The sequence below is a fragment of the Centruroides sculpturatus genome, unplaced genomic scaffold, assembly GCF_000671375.1.
Source record: "Centruroides sculpturatus isolate CEXI.00-Female unplaced genomic scaffold, Cexi_2.0 scaffold690, whole genome shotgun sequence".
Taxonomy (NCBI): Eukaryota; Metazoa; Arthropoda; class Arachnida; order Scorpiones; family Buthidae; genus Centruroides; species Centruroides sculpturatus.
In genome coordinates this window covers 19,916-35,128 of record NW_019385045.1, presented here as the reverse complement: position 1 = coordinate 35,128, position 15,213 = coordinate 19,916, and the positions used below count along the sequence as shown (strand labels likewise).

At 32.3% G+C, this 15,213-nt stretch overlaps 2 protein-coding genes and 1 long non-coding RNA gene across 3 annotated transcripts; 1 reads left to right on the top strand and 2 right to left on the bottom strand.

Moving 5' to 3' along the window:
• Positions 1-1,074: 1,074 nt before the first annotated feature.
• Positions 1,075-10,733, bottom strand: LOC111633838. The gene is made up of 4 exons (XM_023378473.1): positions 7,252-10,733; positions 6,963-7,079; positions 2,374-2,585; positions 1,075-1,524 (listed from the first exon to the last, which is right to left on the bottom strand). Exons 1-4 carry the CDS (start codon positions 7,310-7,312, stop codon positions 1,075-1,077), a joined length of 840 nt encoding a protein of 279 aa, XP_023234241.1. The 5' UTR covers positions 7,313-10,733.
• Positions 10,734-10,777: 44 nt separating this feature from the next.
• On the bottom strand, positions 10,778-12,634 carry LOC111633844 (4-aminobutyrate aminotransferase, mitochondrial-like). The gene has a single exon (XM_023378478.1). The coding sequence runs from the start codon at positions 12,530-12,532 to the stop codon at positions 11,051-11,053; it is 1,482 nt and encodes a 493-aa protein (XP_023234246.1). The 5' UTR covers positions 12,533-12,634; the 3' UTR covers positions 10,778-11,050.
• Positions 12,635-13,153: 519 nt separating this feature from the next.
• LOC111633847 lies at positions 13,154-15,185 on the top strand. The gene is made up of 3 exons (XR_002758114.1): positions 13,154-13,346; positions 13,505-13,925; positions 15,046-15,185. It is a non-coding gene; the product is annotated as an uncharacterized LOC111633847 (long non-coding RNA).
• The last annotated feature ends 28 nt before the right edge of the window (positions 15,186-15,213 follow it).

The window sequence follows — 15,213 nt, the reverse complement described above, 5'->3', positions numbered from 1 at the left end:
AGGCTCTGGACAGGTCCGAACCTTCACTAAAATTCGCGTTAAAATAATTTTTTTAAAGAAAAAATATAGTAGTTGGAAATAGACTTTTATATGAATGTGAGGCTCTGGACAGGTCCGAACCCTCACTAATATTCGCGCTAAAATAATTGTTTTAGAGAAAAAAATATATAGTAGTTAGAAATAGATTTTTATTTTATGAAAACGCGACGCTAACTTTTAAACAATAGAAGAATGTAAGTCCGTCGACCATTTCAGGTTGGAGATCGAATTAAACTTCGATTTTGACCTCTCCCGCGCCCCAAAAGGTTTCGAATTGTCATCATGTGACGAGGAGAAACCAATCGGAAAGGGGAATCTGAGAGAAAACGGATAAAACCCCGGAAATTCAAGGACGCGACGACTTCTTCTCCCGAAAGTTCCAAGTGACGGATCTGTTGTTGTGTGTGTGTCTCGCACCCATCTTCGTCTCCATCTCCCGGACCTCGGATCGACATCTTTCCGTCAACGGAAGGCGACCGCATCGTCCCGGAGTCGTCGAGACATGATGGAATGGTTCATTCGCGAACAAGGGACACTCCTTCAAAATGGGACTATCTTGGATAGGAGAGGAAGACCCACAGAACTTCCAAGATCGCGGAAATCTTGTAAGCTTCTTTCGTGTTTAATAAACGGTTGTGTTGTTTGTAAACGAAGCAACTATCTCTGACTCAACTGCTTCCACATGTCGTTGATTGTTACCGCTCGGCAATCCAAACGGCAAGGGAGATGATGACGATATATATCACATATTATCGTTCATTGAGTTTTTAATTTCTCCCCCCTCGGCCTCCACATTTTCAAATCACTTACTCCAATTTTCACAACGCAGAGGCGAAAGCTGTGAGAGATAACTTCAAAACATTTTTCATGTCCGATGTTGTTGCAGTATACTGGCAATATCGGTTTGTGTATCAGATATTGTTTATGTACAATACAATTGAGAGCATTAAACGTAATATAATAAAACAAACATATATTAAACAATATATTATAAAGTAGACTAATGCATCGCCAAACAAATGTTAGTTTATTGCTTTAAGAATTAGTCCTTGATTGTTTGTAATATTTCAACAAAATACCCTGTATTTCGTATTTTGCTTCTTCCCGCAGATCTTTACTAATGTTCATTAAGCTGAGGGCGACGTGGTTACCGAAATTTTGTTCTACACATGCTGGGGGGTTGTTGGGCTTGGTTACCAGGTAGTCTATAGCCCTTTTATAGAGCTCGGAACGAAGAGAGGAAGATGACACATGTGATGTCTTCTGTCGCTTTCTTTTTTTATCTTGTCCGCCGACTGTAACTCCATCATCCGTCGGATGGGGATTAAACCACTGACTGTTTGATGTTGGCGTTACTGAACGGCTTCCTGAGTTCATTGAAGCATGGCTACTTGCTGAGGTATTTGGCTGCATGCTTTGATCTACGGTGAAAGATAGCTCTTGGAACTCATTTGCTTCTGTAACTATGGGTTGACTACACTTGTCCTGAAATCAATACCAGCACTGCATTAGACATGTACGTACTCTACAATACGGTTAAGAATGTGATATTCGTACATCAAATCATCCATAATTGGTACAAGACAGTGGCGTACCGTAGTGGGGCGGCAGGGACGGCAAAATTACCTTTTAGGGGGCGGAAAAATTGCACAATAAATAATAATAATATCTTGTAAAAATTTGAAACATCCTAACGTATACTTGCATCGCGCCTACGATAGTGCTATAGTATAGACTCCGGACAGTCCGGGAGTCGGCTCGCCGTCCGGGTGAACCAGTAATTTTTAATCCGACGAAATCCTGCGAAACCTGTTGACCTCTTTTTTTTGTACGATTCATTCGCGTTCATATACACCACTAATATCCAATAGAACTATTTTAAACAGGTCGCTGCACTAGCACGGAATTTCATTGCTTGTTCTTTGACAAAACTGAATTTTGGTCTTTTAAATTGAAATACCTAAATAAGGGGGGCCGAAATTTTCCTCCGCCCCGGGCGGCTGACACCCACGGTACGCCACTGGTACAAGGAGACAACAGTCCTTACGTATATGTCTCTTTAATCCAGAAAAATTCCGGTAGACTACCTTACAGCTTCAAGGTCAGGAACATTATTTATTGAAATATCAATTTCAATAAATAATGTTCCTGACCTTGAAGCTGTAAGGTAGTCTACCGGAATTTTTCTAGATTAAAGAGACATATACATAAGAACGAATAGACAGCTACCAAATTATAGAAAATTGTGAGACAATTAGTGTTCTAGGTTAGCAACTATACTGTTGCCACCATCATACCATACAGTTATGTATCCTACATTATGTTCGCACTTACATTTTCAAGGGAGGTGATGAGGCTGATGGTATCCTCATTTTCGTCTGCCTGCATGTAGTCCCTCAGGTAATCCATCTGGTTGAAGTACATAAATCTGATTTTGTGCACATTGTTGGTGCCCACTCCAGAGGACTTTGACTTTTGTAGCTTTGACAGTTCCCTCTTGTATGCATCCTTCATATTTTTGAATTTTTTGCTAAGGATCTTGTTTGCTGTAAATTATAATGGAAACGTTTATTTTTACTTGCTAGACCAGTATTTCTCAACGGGGGCGATATCGCCCCCGTTGAGAAACACTGCTCTAGATGATCTTGATTCATTGTTCCATAATTTTTATATAATACTGTCTTCTACATTAGTAATACAATTCTTTATCAACAATAATTTTTTGTCACACCGGAAATAGGTTCTAGGAGTACAATTTTTACAACTCTATAAAATAAAATTTTCTTTTTATGAAATGTTACATTAATGTAAACTGTTTGACATGGAATTTAACGTAATCTTAATAAATATTTTTGGATTGGCCTATACAAAGAATATATCTTTAAAAGGTGTTTTATAAACTATAATGTATGTAGTCTATAGTTATCTTATCCAAAGCAGAGATTTACCCTAAATAATAAATTCTTANCGTTTTTCCATGTTGAGGGGGCGATTAGTAACAATTTATATTTTGGGGGCGAAAAACAATTTTCTGAGCGATATAGTAAAACATTATATTAAGAATAATTAGATATTTCATTCGTTATATCGTACAATAATTAAACAAATAACATTATACTAGTCACTAGTCTATTCAATGCAGTACGAATTTGGCGTTAGCCTTGGCCCTGGGCATCGGAATTTTGAAGTGATGGGGGCGATACTACGTAACGGTTTTATTGAAGGGGGCGATACTACGTTGTAGGGGGCGACGATTCGCTAGAGGTTGAGAAACACTGTGCTAGACGATCAGTTTCATAATTGGGGTATGACTGAATAGACTATAGCTTATTATATACATGTATATTGCCTACTGTATCATATATTTATGTAAGCATGTAACTTGGAAATGCTGCTATCACTGTGACTAGTGTTTCTTCAACAGGATCCCGGCTGTTTTTTAATCCGAGAAATTCTCATCACGGAAAATCCCGCATATTTTAAAAAAAAAAAAGTGAATTTTTAAGAAAGAAGTGTAAAGTTTTTCTTTATAAACCTGATTATTAAAGCCAAACGAACTGCCGAATTATCGGGCTGTAAGCTTGATGCCGCTATTAAAGTAGCCGAGGTAGACAAATCAAGAATACTAGACAGCAAAATAAGTACTGTAACGCATCTCGAAAACAAACTAGAAATTTTCCAGGCTACAGGTGAAAAAAACACATAACACCTGTCTTCTCTTAAATGCATTAAAGCAGTGGCATGCCGTCATTAGAAGCGGTGGAAGCGCCGCTTCCCTTGTATTTTATAAAAAATAAATACATATTAATTTTAATTATATGAAAATAATCGCAAATATTTTATTATAACCGCATTATATATCTTATTACAAATTTCTATACTACACGTGAAAAAAATAAGATTGCTATTGTATATTCGAATATTAGTGGTGGAGTGGAATCTCTGTATTGTCAGATTCCAAAAAGCCAGATTTGCGCACGCGCTTTACAGAGAGGCAACCACACCCGGTTTAGCCGGTGGAAGCCTACCACCTTGAGTTGATGCTACACATTCCAACGCTTCCAATTCTATCTGGGACCGGTTCCGGGCCGTTAGCCGCCCGCCCACTAGATATTTGGCCGATTACGTGAATAACGAGTAGATTTATAACTTAACCCAACCAATAAGAATTTACTGGTATGTTTTTACGATAGTTCTGTATAGTTGACGGGAGTTAAAAAAATCCATTAAAATATTTGATATATTTATTCCGCTCTCCGATTTTATATTACTCACGGATTTCGATGTTAAACCAGTGATATTACGATTTCGTATATCCCATCTCTAAGGGGATGTAGAAAAAAAACGTGTACATTCTTGTATAATGTTTAAAAAATTAACTGTTACTTCGACAGTGTCATTTACAACTAAATTTAATGAATGAGAGAGATGCACGAGGTACAGAAAAGGCTCTAGAATTTATTTTCCTTAAATTTACGATTTATGTATCCGTTTGTCATAAAAATTTGTCTTTCCACTTTTTCCCGAGACTACAAATATTCGAGTACAAAGTAACTGGTTTCGACTTATTTCTACTTAAGAAGTACTTAAATAATTAAGCGATTAGGGAATTGGGGACATAAACAAAACCCTGATGAAAGAGCCGGAATATTACTTAAACAAAAGCTTAACCGAACCAATCTATAGCCGAGTACAGTGGGGACTGATTTCTTCGAAATACTGTATTAGATGTAATAAAGACAGAAATTTTTCCAGTTCGACGAGAGTGACCGAAAAGTTGTAAATTTTGGAAATTTCCGTGGACAACACCTGGTCCTAAAACGAATTAGTTAGAAAACAAAAGACGGACAATCTATTAAGTTTAACATATTTAGACTTTTACAGCTATGGTGAGAAACGTTTAAAATTTACAAGAACCCTGTCGCGTCTTTTGAGGTATATTAGTGATGCGACAAAAGAAACATTTGACATTGCCAAATCCCGAGGGTATCGGCACCCTCGGGATTTGGCAGCCCGCGTGCATGTACAGTACACACCGCACACCTAGCAGGACCGTCTCTGATTCCACTCGTAGGGAGCTATTTGACTAAGTGGTTAAGATTTAAAGAGTAAAGAATATTTTATGTTATTTTCATGTACGTTTCATTACAAAGTTATATTTAATTATAATTTTCTTTAAAAGTATATTCATACAATTGAAGAATATTTTGTACCAGGTATGTATATCCACCACACATTTTATTTCACCAAGTAAGTTTTTATAATTTTATTTTTAATTTTAGCCCTTATATCGTGGCTAGCGATTCGGAATGTAATTGCGATATTGAAAATTTATTTTAAAAAAGTTTTGGCTCGAGATCATATAATGAAAAAGAAAACATTATTAAAAGAGAACGGCCAATGCCTAAGTTAAATATAAACGCTTCAATAAAAAAATTTGTTCGATATTTTCACGATAAAATGGCTCTGTAAATGCATAAAAATGCATTTACAGAGTGAAATTAGTGTGTGGAATAAGAATGTCTTTGACAATTTAGCTGGCAAAAGACACGAAAAATCGTCGATTCTTTCGTATTTGAAGCAATTTGGAAATCGAAGCGGAATAGAATTTAACATTAGTAAATAATATAAAATAAATATTGAAAATTGTAACGAGATAATTATGGGTAATAGATATATTATATCTAAATAAATAGATGTTATATGTTTTTATCAAAGCAAGAATTGGCATTTAGAGGGCAAAGGAAACCTATTGAAACTAATAACAGAGGTAATTATATTGAACTTGTTTATTTATTAAGTACGTCAGATAAATAATCTATTAAAAATACATTTAAAGAAAGAATTAACTGATTGCCCCTGGAAGTCGGCTTCTTATAGAAACACAGCTTCCCTATCATCAAATGTCACTGCACGCCCCTACATTAAAGACAATTCCACGCATATCAATTGAATTGGAAAGTACGTTCTCGGTAGCAGGACTTTTCATTACTAAAATAAGAACGAGATTGAGTAATCAAAGTATTGACCATCTTTGCTTTTTAAAATCTTATTATAAAAATTTACAATAATATTTTGTATTATGTAGCAGAGTTGCCAGATTTGGCTACTTTGCACTGATTTAAAGTTATAGCAGTTTCCAACAAACTTTAATAAATCTTTTCTATTTGTGAAAATTTCTACGTAATTCAAAGGTTTAAATTAATTAATTACAGTAGAGCGTCGTTTATCCGAAAGCATTCCAGTTGGCAAATTTAAATTTTCGCTAGTGCTGTGGCGCTGCAATCTTCGGCTATTTCTCGGGCTACTCAAATATTTTACGTTTTTGATACTAAATTAACATCTGAAGTATAATTTTTTATTGTTTTTATATTTTTCAATAAATTTATTTTGTTTGTACAAAATAAAAAATAATTTTTAACGATACAATAGTCTTCGTTAGGCTTAACATCGACGAAAATTCAACGCGAAGCGACACGCAACGGAGAGAAATTTCAACATGGGATAAATTAATATATTTTTTCGTACATAATTCGTTATCCGAAAAATAAGTTATCCGAACCACCCCAGTCCCCAATTGATTCGGATAAACGACGCTCTACTGTAATATATATTTTACACAGCGTTATTATTATTATTTTGAAGGTTGCAGAACGCTTACATTACTTTACAAAATGAAAAATAATCATATCATTCGATTTCAAGATATTCTTTATATCTTAAAAATAATTAATTATATCCCGGGATCCCGAGAAACAGTTCACTTTTTTCCCGAAATCCCGGGAAATGAGAAACCCTAACTGTGATAAATTTGCCTTGTGTGCTAGGATGTAGGCCAGGGCTATAATTTATTCTTGGCATCTTCTGAACCAAATTGTATTACTAAATATACTAGCCCACAACAAATAAAATAGTCTACTTACAACTGATGTTGGTTCCGTGTTTAGAAGCTAAAAGTTCTCTTAATTCTGTCAGTGTGGAATCTCTTTTATTCTTTTTGTAGTAGTCCGCATGACTTGGATTCCACAGATGTGGATTGGCTATAGAACAAAGATTTTATTATAACCTATACTTGTAATCAGTCCGTTTTCGTTCCGAACTTGGAAACAGCATGGGAAAACAAACATAAAACATAAACTAGCCGAAAATATATACAACGATTTCACTGTTTTCTTTTCAATACTGAATGCATTAATCGTGTAATTTACTTACATCGGTAAAATTCTATTATTTCTTTTTCGGCGCTTGACGACATGTTCGTGCAGGCATCCATTTTCTATCCTCTGAATTGCTAGCGTGACTGCTTTGTCTGTTGAATTCTGTCAACAGCGAGCGTACGCTCATATCACTGTGCTAGCAAAGGGATAAACACACCAGTACGAAGAAAGGGGTGCGGTCTTTGACGTCATCGGGTGTGCTAGCGCACGTTTGCTAGCAAAAGCTGTAGTTTGCGGCGGTTAGAAGCACCTTATATCAGCTGATGAACAATAAACTGTTAACAAAACTGATTTTACATGAATTAAAATTTCTCAACAATTATTATATTAACAATTTATTTTCTATTTTCGTACTACACAATACAATAATTCAGTGCATTTAATCATAACATTTTTTTATATATAAGAAATACATTTTCTAATAATTTTTTTACAAACTCTTCAACAAGAGCATAATATACAATATATATGTATATAATACAACAAATACAATTTTTATAAATCTAAATTCTAATTTAGGAATAATGGTTGTGTGTGTTGTTTATTATAAACAATGATTTTTCACATTAAATTCGAAACACTTATTAACATTAGTAATAGGTGCAGACTTTGGTGTTACTCGGGTGCTCTAATGGTCCCTAAAATTTTATTTGTAAATTAACAAGATAATTATTTTAAATTGCAAATAAAATTTATTAGGGACAGACTATTATTGTTTCTAGAGTTTTATTCATAAAATTGTTAGGAACAGACTAAATTAACTCTAGAAACAATAATATTAAAAATAACAATAATCTGATAGTTATTTTCTATTGTGGTTCAGCATCTTATCAGACTCTATGGTACAAATTTTAATAAGACTAGTTCACCTGATTTTATCATCAACCAAACTCTTCAATCTTAGGTTCATTACTACAGAATGCAAAAATTAATGCAAAAAAAAAAAAATACATTTATTTTTTTTCTAAAGACATTCAAATATAATACATTAAATGATTAATATAGCATCATCATTGATCATTTTTGCATTATTTTTAGCATTTGGTTCTCACTGAACACAAATTCCTCTAGAATCTCTTCAGTATTTTCTCAAATTTTGATCTTTCCAGAGAGCAACCCTCCAACTTCTTTGGGGGGGAAAATCAGCACCTATGACATTAATAACTGTAAGGCCTATTTTAAAGATGCTAATTTAACATATATAATAATATATCAACAAGTTAAAACATTAAGTTTTATACAGTAAAATACTCATAATATTTAACAAATACCTGTTATATATTTTCAACTGATATCTATACTATCTATACATTAAATTATAAACTAATAATTATATAACATTTATTAACCTTCAGTTCTTCCTGGAAGTAGACTGTTATTTTTATATATATAAACTGACAGTTATGTTAGAAGCAACACTCTGACAATTAGATAATTAACCTCACTATACAATTGATATTAAAATAATACTGTGATAAAGAATTGAGTTTTAAGAATCTTTCAAAGTATAATATGCTTATTAAAAAAAACCAACCGTTTATCATAAAATATTCTTAATTATGAAAATTAGACATTATAAGCTGTCAAAAACAAAGATATAAATAGCAGAACTATTAAAATTTAATAAGAAAAATTGGTCAGAATTATATTTTAATTTTAAAAATACTTGACACATTTTTCATTATAAATTTTATGCTATAAATATACCTTAAATAGCAGCATGAATAATGTAAAAAATAGGAATGAAAGCTGCACTTATGTTAAATAATAACAATAATGTGTTAAATAAAATAATAATGTGTGTTGGCACATATCTTATGATTATTATAAAACAATATTTGAACATATGGTTTACATTGATGTCAAATTATCAAATTAAACAAATGTCCATCTAATAATACCATACATAATAAAATAAAATTATAAATTAACAATTGTTGGAATGAATATACAGTATATATTTTATCTTTTAAAATCATAATTTATTATTTATATTGATTATAGATAAAGCATGTAATTAAAACTTTCTAGAACATTAACTAAGAAAAAGTAACTCTGGAATTATGTGTATTAATAAATATTTGGTCTGTAATTTGTGACACTTTTAAGTTATTTCTTTGATATCACAATTTGTGATAGATAACTTATAGACAAATTGAAAATTTATTTCTCTCTTACTTCATAAATTTTATGCAAAAATTGAAATAATGCAACAAAAATATATCTAAATTTCTTTGGCAAAATTCTCTATTCTTACTGTATTAAGAATAATTTATTTATTTACAAAGCCAAGACTATTGGCTTAAAATACATTAATTTTTAGATCAGCTATAATTCTTGTTTCAACTTCAAACTTTAATTATAAGCATGACAATTAGTAAACAGAATTACTATTAATACTGTATTTATATTTAAGGCAGTGATGAATTTCAAATATCTGCATTTAGTGGAATTTTATATCATGGCTTGTATTTTAAACTTTTCAATTACTTAACTTGCAAAAATATGAAATATTATGTGAATGTCTAATGCAGTGATTCTCAACCTTTCTGAGGCTATAGAACATCATTCATATGAAATAAGCCAACAACTACAGGATTATATTGGGCTATTATAATGCGATTATTTTTCAGGTTTGTAGTTGTTGGGTTATGTACACTATTCATATACATTTTACTATAGCATAAATATATTCTAACATCAATAAGCAATTTCATGTTTACTATTCTTATGAAACAATGAATCAATAAACTAATAAATATACTTTATTGTATTGAATAAAATAGTAATTATCCATAAATAATGAAATATATTATATACATTGGAATAAATTTGCAATAAAAACTTTAAAATAATTTTTTTTCATGGAACACTTCCAGTGTGTCCGCAGAACATGGGTTGAAAACCACTGGCATCTATCATCATTAAGGATTCTTTTAAATGAGATTGAATATTTTAATCATTATCAAGAGACCACCATAATTCGGTTCTTTACAGATTATAATTTCCATCACAAATACTCTGCTGAAGGACTAGAATATAAATTAATACCCAGCCTACATTATTTATAAAAACTCAAAAGTTTCAGATAGAATTCAATTCCTAATCTCTCATATGACATTTTTATGTAGTATTTAGAATTGATAATAAATCAAATGTTAAAGTTCTGTTCAGTTACTTCTCTTTAAATATCTCAATGATCATTGCAATGTCATCAATAAGATCAATTCGTAGTATCAGATACTACAATGATACATCATGTATTAAATTTAATACTCCTTTAGAATTGATTTTAATTAAACAAAATAAACCAATACTTATATTTTCACCTATAAAAGTATCAACATTTTGCATAATTATCATCTTTTAAAAATTTTTATATATAATATGTATAATTTCATTTGAAAGAATATAGAATATTCTTATATCAATTAATTTATATATGTATATGCCTAAATGTGATTATCTTAGCATATATTATTATTTTCAAAACCTTTACAAAGTTTAAGGCTTTTTAAATTAATTATGATTAATATAATAAATTCAACAAAAAATTTGAAATATATAAATATTGAAAATATTTAAAAAATAAAAATGAATAAATTCCAACAGTTACTATTAAAATTGAGGTATTCGTATATATTAGGTACTTGTACTTATAAAATATTTATGTATATATTGTACAATATCTATATATTTTGATAAAAAATGTAATTAAACAAAGAAAATAAAACTTAACTCGATTGTAACAACTTTCTGCGTTTACGAATCTTATCAACGAGAAAATACTTCAATTACTTAATTTCTTCTACCACTTGTTTTAAGCGATCCAATAAAATATCGGCATGGTTATTTTTAAAAATGAGGGCCGTTCGTATTCGTAGTGTTCTGACACCACTACCACCACAATGGATACCTTTCTTATGTAACAGATTTATTACTTTATTTCTGGTTTCGGCATCATTAAAATCTATAGCACAGAATGTTCCTTTTCCTCTCGGATTATGTACAATTGAAGGATGAGAGGAATTAATTTCTTTTAAACCTTTTAATAGATAGGATCCAGTCGTCGCCATACTTTCGACAAGTCTATCTTTTTTCATTACTTTTACGACTTGTTCTAATAATATTAATTTTGAAGGTTCACCAAGCCAGGTGTTGAAAACTCTGTATCCTTCATTTGGACGAAAGCTGTCTTTATAAAAATAACCACCCGTAAGCATCTTTTTACTAAATGTTACAATATCGGGTGGGTCCTTTAATTTCCAAAATTCGTGGGCCCAAAATTTTCCAGTAGTACCACAGCCAGTTTGTACTTCGTCACATATAAAAGCTACACCTTTTTCTGCAGCTAACGTACGTAACTTAGTAAAAAAGTCGGTAGAAGCGTGATTATCTCCTCCTTCGGCCTGAATCGGTTCCACGATTAAACCAGCAACCGGCTTACCTTTTTTCTGGTATGTTTCTATTAAATCTTCCACCTTTTCTAAACATTTTGCATCCTCTTTTTCATTGTAATCGGAATGCTCTTCGAGAGGATATTTGTACTTCGGGAAATCAGCTATCGGCCAGTCGAAAGCGGGTATGTCTAATTTATGTATCGACTTGGAATGAGTGGTCGAAAGAGCGGCAAAAGTACGCCCGTGGAAACCTCCCGCAAAAGAGAGTATACAGAGAGTTGGCGAACCGGGAGTCTTATTCCACAGACAACTATTAAGATCTTCTTCGCCGGGGGCCTGGCCTCCGCGTTCCCTCTTCATGTACCAAAAACAGGCGGCTTTGAATGCGTTTTCATTTGAGCACGAACCACAAGCCATAGTCTGGACCTCTTTCAATCCCGGTGGCGCGATGTCGATAAGAGCGGAGCGTAATCTCTCTGCGAAGTCCGAAGGCGGAAGTATACCTAATGCTGGACGATTTGCGAATGCGGTGAAATTTTTTGGATCGCTGACAGCCTCCAAGATAGCAGGATGGTTGTATCCCAGTGGCAAAGATGCTATCTGATTATACACATCTAAGAAGTAATTACCGTCTACGTCACACATATAGTTACCTATTGACTTATTATAATCTATGAAAAGCTGCACTGCATCTGTGTTCTGTATGGCACTTAAAGCACCCTTTAATTTCGTGGATTTTGGACCCGGGATATCTTGAGTAACGACAGATGGGCCGTTAGGTTCGTGTATTGTACTGTAAGTTCGAACGATCTTTCCGACATAATAAGCACTCCTCACGTGAAATTTCGCTACGGTACGTAGTACAGACTCCATCATCTACTAACTAATCTAAGTTTACTTACGTTATCGTTATATTACAACTACTGTTATCGCCCTCCCAACTCCATTGGTCCGGATTGAATTGGTTTAGTTATCAAGGTTAACACTAGAGGGATTTAGCAATGACGTCAATTATGGTTTAATTTTCGAATCGAATTTTTTTTTTCTAGTAAATTATTTTATTTTTCTATTAAGTTATTTTTAAAATGTATACGTAATTAATTAATCATTAATTTTAAATAAGACGTAAAAATTGTAATAAAAATTTATAAATATTAAATTAAATATAGCTCACGTGATCGAGTATATACGATTTTATAACAATTTAAAATTATTTCACGAATAATTTATTATATTATTAAAGCAATTTTTCAATTATTAATAAAATAACGATCGATTTTTTAAATTAAGTTTTAAATTTTAAAAAAATCAAATGATTTCGCTTCAATCTCGTCTGTTTATTAATTAAATTTTTGAAAATATTAATTTTTTTAATAAATTGATTTAATATTGCGTAATATTTTCATTGCAATAAATTATTAAAAATCGCATTAATAATAATAAAATCATAAGACATTTAATGGCAATTACTGCCCTCTATTGACAGTTTAATATGAATGATTACCCTTAATTTAACTTCCTTTTTAATGCGGTTATTTATATCGTGTGATATAAATTAGCCGAAATGTCTTTCTGTAACTCCCGTTAACTCATTTAAACTTAACACAGAATGTATATTTTATGATTTAAAAATAAGTATTCCAGTTTAATAAGAAAATTAATTAAATCCAGTCTTATGTTTTCACTAAATGTAAGACTAAAAACACACGTGTCTTCATTCATAAAAATGCATACACGTGGTTTTTTAGCATCAGATCAATTTAATAAAATTATTTTGTATTTTTAATGAGTGCAAATACTTCATTAATTACATAATGTTATTTTTCTACTTTTCAATTACAATCCTAGCACCAGTAACGCTCTGTTGCTCTTCACTTCACTTCAACCTTTGATAGGAGAGTGCTGCAGCTCGTCGCTTTTCACTCCGGAAGAAACAGTGGGTCCGATCGTACAGCGAACGAAGAGGTAGTCTTATCGAAGACGACCAATCCAAGAAGACAGGAGAGAGGTCACAGCGTGACCAAAGCTGGCCTTATAAGAGACGACCCCCATGAGAAAGGGAGACAGAAAGCCTTCCGGGAGGATTTGGGGGAAGCTGGCCCCTATTCAGGCATCATTGGCAAGGAGGAAAACCCAGAAAAAACTCCCGCTGCCAGCTTGTCTGAGTGAGGCGTGAACCCCTGATCGAACTCCGGTGTTTAGGGTCTGGTCACCACCATTAAGCGGAGACGGAGTCCACTCCGTTACACTTACCATGCTCCAAAATTACGTAAGCACTCAACTCAATACACAGCACGGAGTTTCGATCACTACATTAATTAATTAATTACACTTATAACGCACATAGTAGTGGCATAAATAGCACTGTTTGTGGTGCAATGCTTTGCATTATGTAATGGTAGGGCCTCAATCCTCCCATTACGTCACGTTTCTGTAAACACCCCATCCCCTTCATACTCATCCACATCTGCATTACATATTGGCAGCCCCTTATAAATATATATCAATCCACGTGTTGAGATAGGTGAAATACACTGCTGGCCATTAAAATTGCTACACCACAAACGTGGCATGCAACAAATGCAATGTTTGCATGAAAGTTACAACATGCTAGGTGCTCTGCACCTGTCAATCTAATGATCTTCCTCCCATTATACTGTATGCGTACAATAAGTATGATTCTGCTATTTTCTTTCCTTGTAGTGTAGACTCCTATTCTCTCCAAAACTGTAAAAATATATGAATGAAACCAATAAAAATGGATTTTCCTGCAACTTATTAAAGGACATTTTAATTTTTATATAACTTTTGTGTTTTTTCTTTACATGAATTTTAAAAGATTTGGCCCTCTATATTATCAACCTGTACCCATCAGATAGGATTAATATACAGCATATATATGGAACAAAGTAAATGTATAGGGGTATGGATTGATATGAATGACAGAATACATTTTATCTCTTACATGCTATAGTTACTTTCAACAGTTAAGGTCAAGACAAGTCAGTGTAACAATTACCATGGTACCCACTCATTAAAAATCGTCTTATGTTATATATACTGTTCAAAGGACATAACATTTTGGTTTATTTGTCCAGAAAAACCCTTTTTAAGTGGTTATAAAAGTTATCTTTTATATTATGTGATAAAGTAAATTAAAAGTTCAAGAAAATTAAATATAAGTGTATATATAAATAATTATTTTTATTAACAGAATTTTATTTTAAATACAATTAAATATTGGATAATTGTTATTTACATAGTTCAATAATTTATTAGGAAGAAATTGAATGATGTTCAAAAATTTATTTTTGATTAATGATGGAAAAATATAAGTGATTCTAATATTTTATCAAAATTTCATGACAAAATTCTGATTTCTTTTACAGTTTATTTAATAAAGATGAAGCTTCCGAGACCTGGAAAATGGACGGTGTCATTCCTCCATCGTTGTACTTCAATGATGTGGCATCATCACTTTGATTAAAATAACATTTTGAATTGAATTTTATATTTTTAATAAGAAAATAAATCGTCAATATACCATTGCATATAAT

Excerpts from the sequence above, each read along its gene's own strand:
- LOC111633844 (XM_023378478.1), bottom strand. The coding sequence starts at position 12,532 with ATGATGGAGTCTGTACTACGTACCGTAGCGAAATTTCACGTGAGGAGT.
- LOC111633838 (XM_023378473.1), bottom strand. The coding sequence starts at position 7,312 with ATGGATGCCTGCACGAACATGTCGTCAAGCGCCGAAAAAGAAATAATA. Across the intron at positions 7,080-7,251 it reads AATAATAGAATTTTACCGAT|CCAATCCACATCTGTGGAAT; the intron begins GTAAGTAAATTA and ends TTTGTTCTATAG. Across the intron at positions 2,586-6,962 it reads ACACGGAACCAACATCAGTT|CAAACAAGATCCTTAGCAAA; the intron begins GTAAGTAGACTA and ends TATAATTTACAG.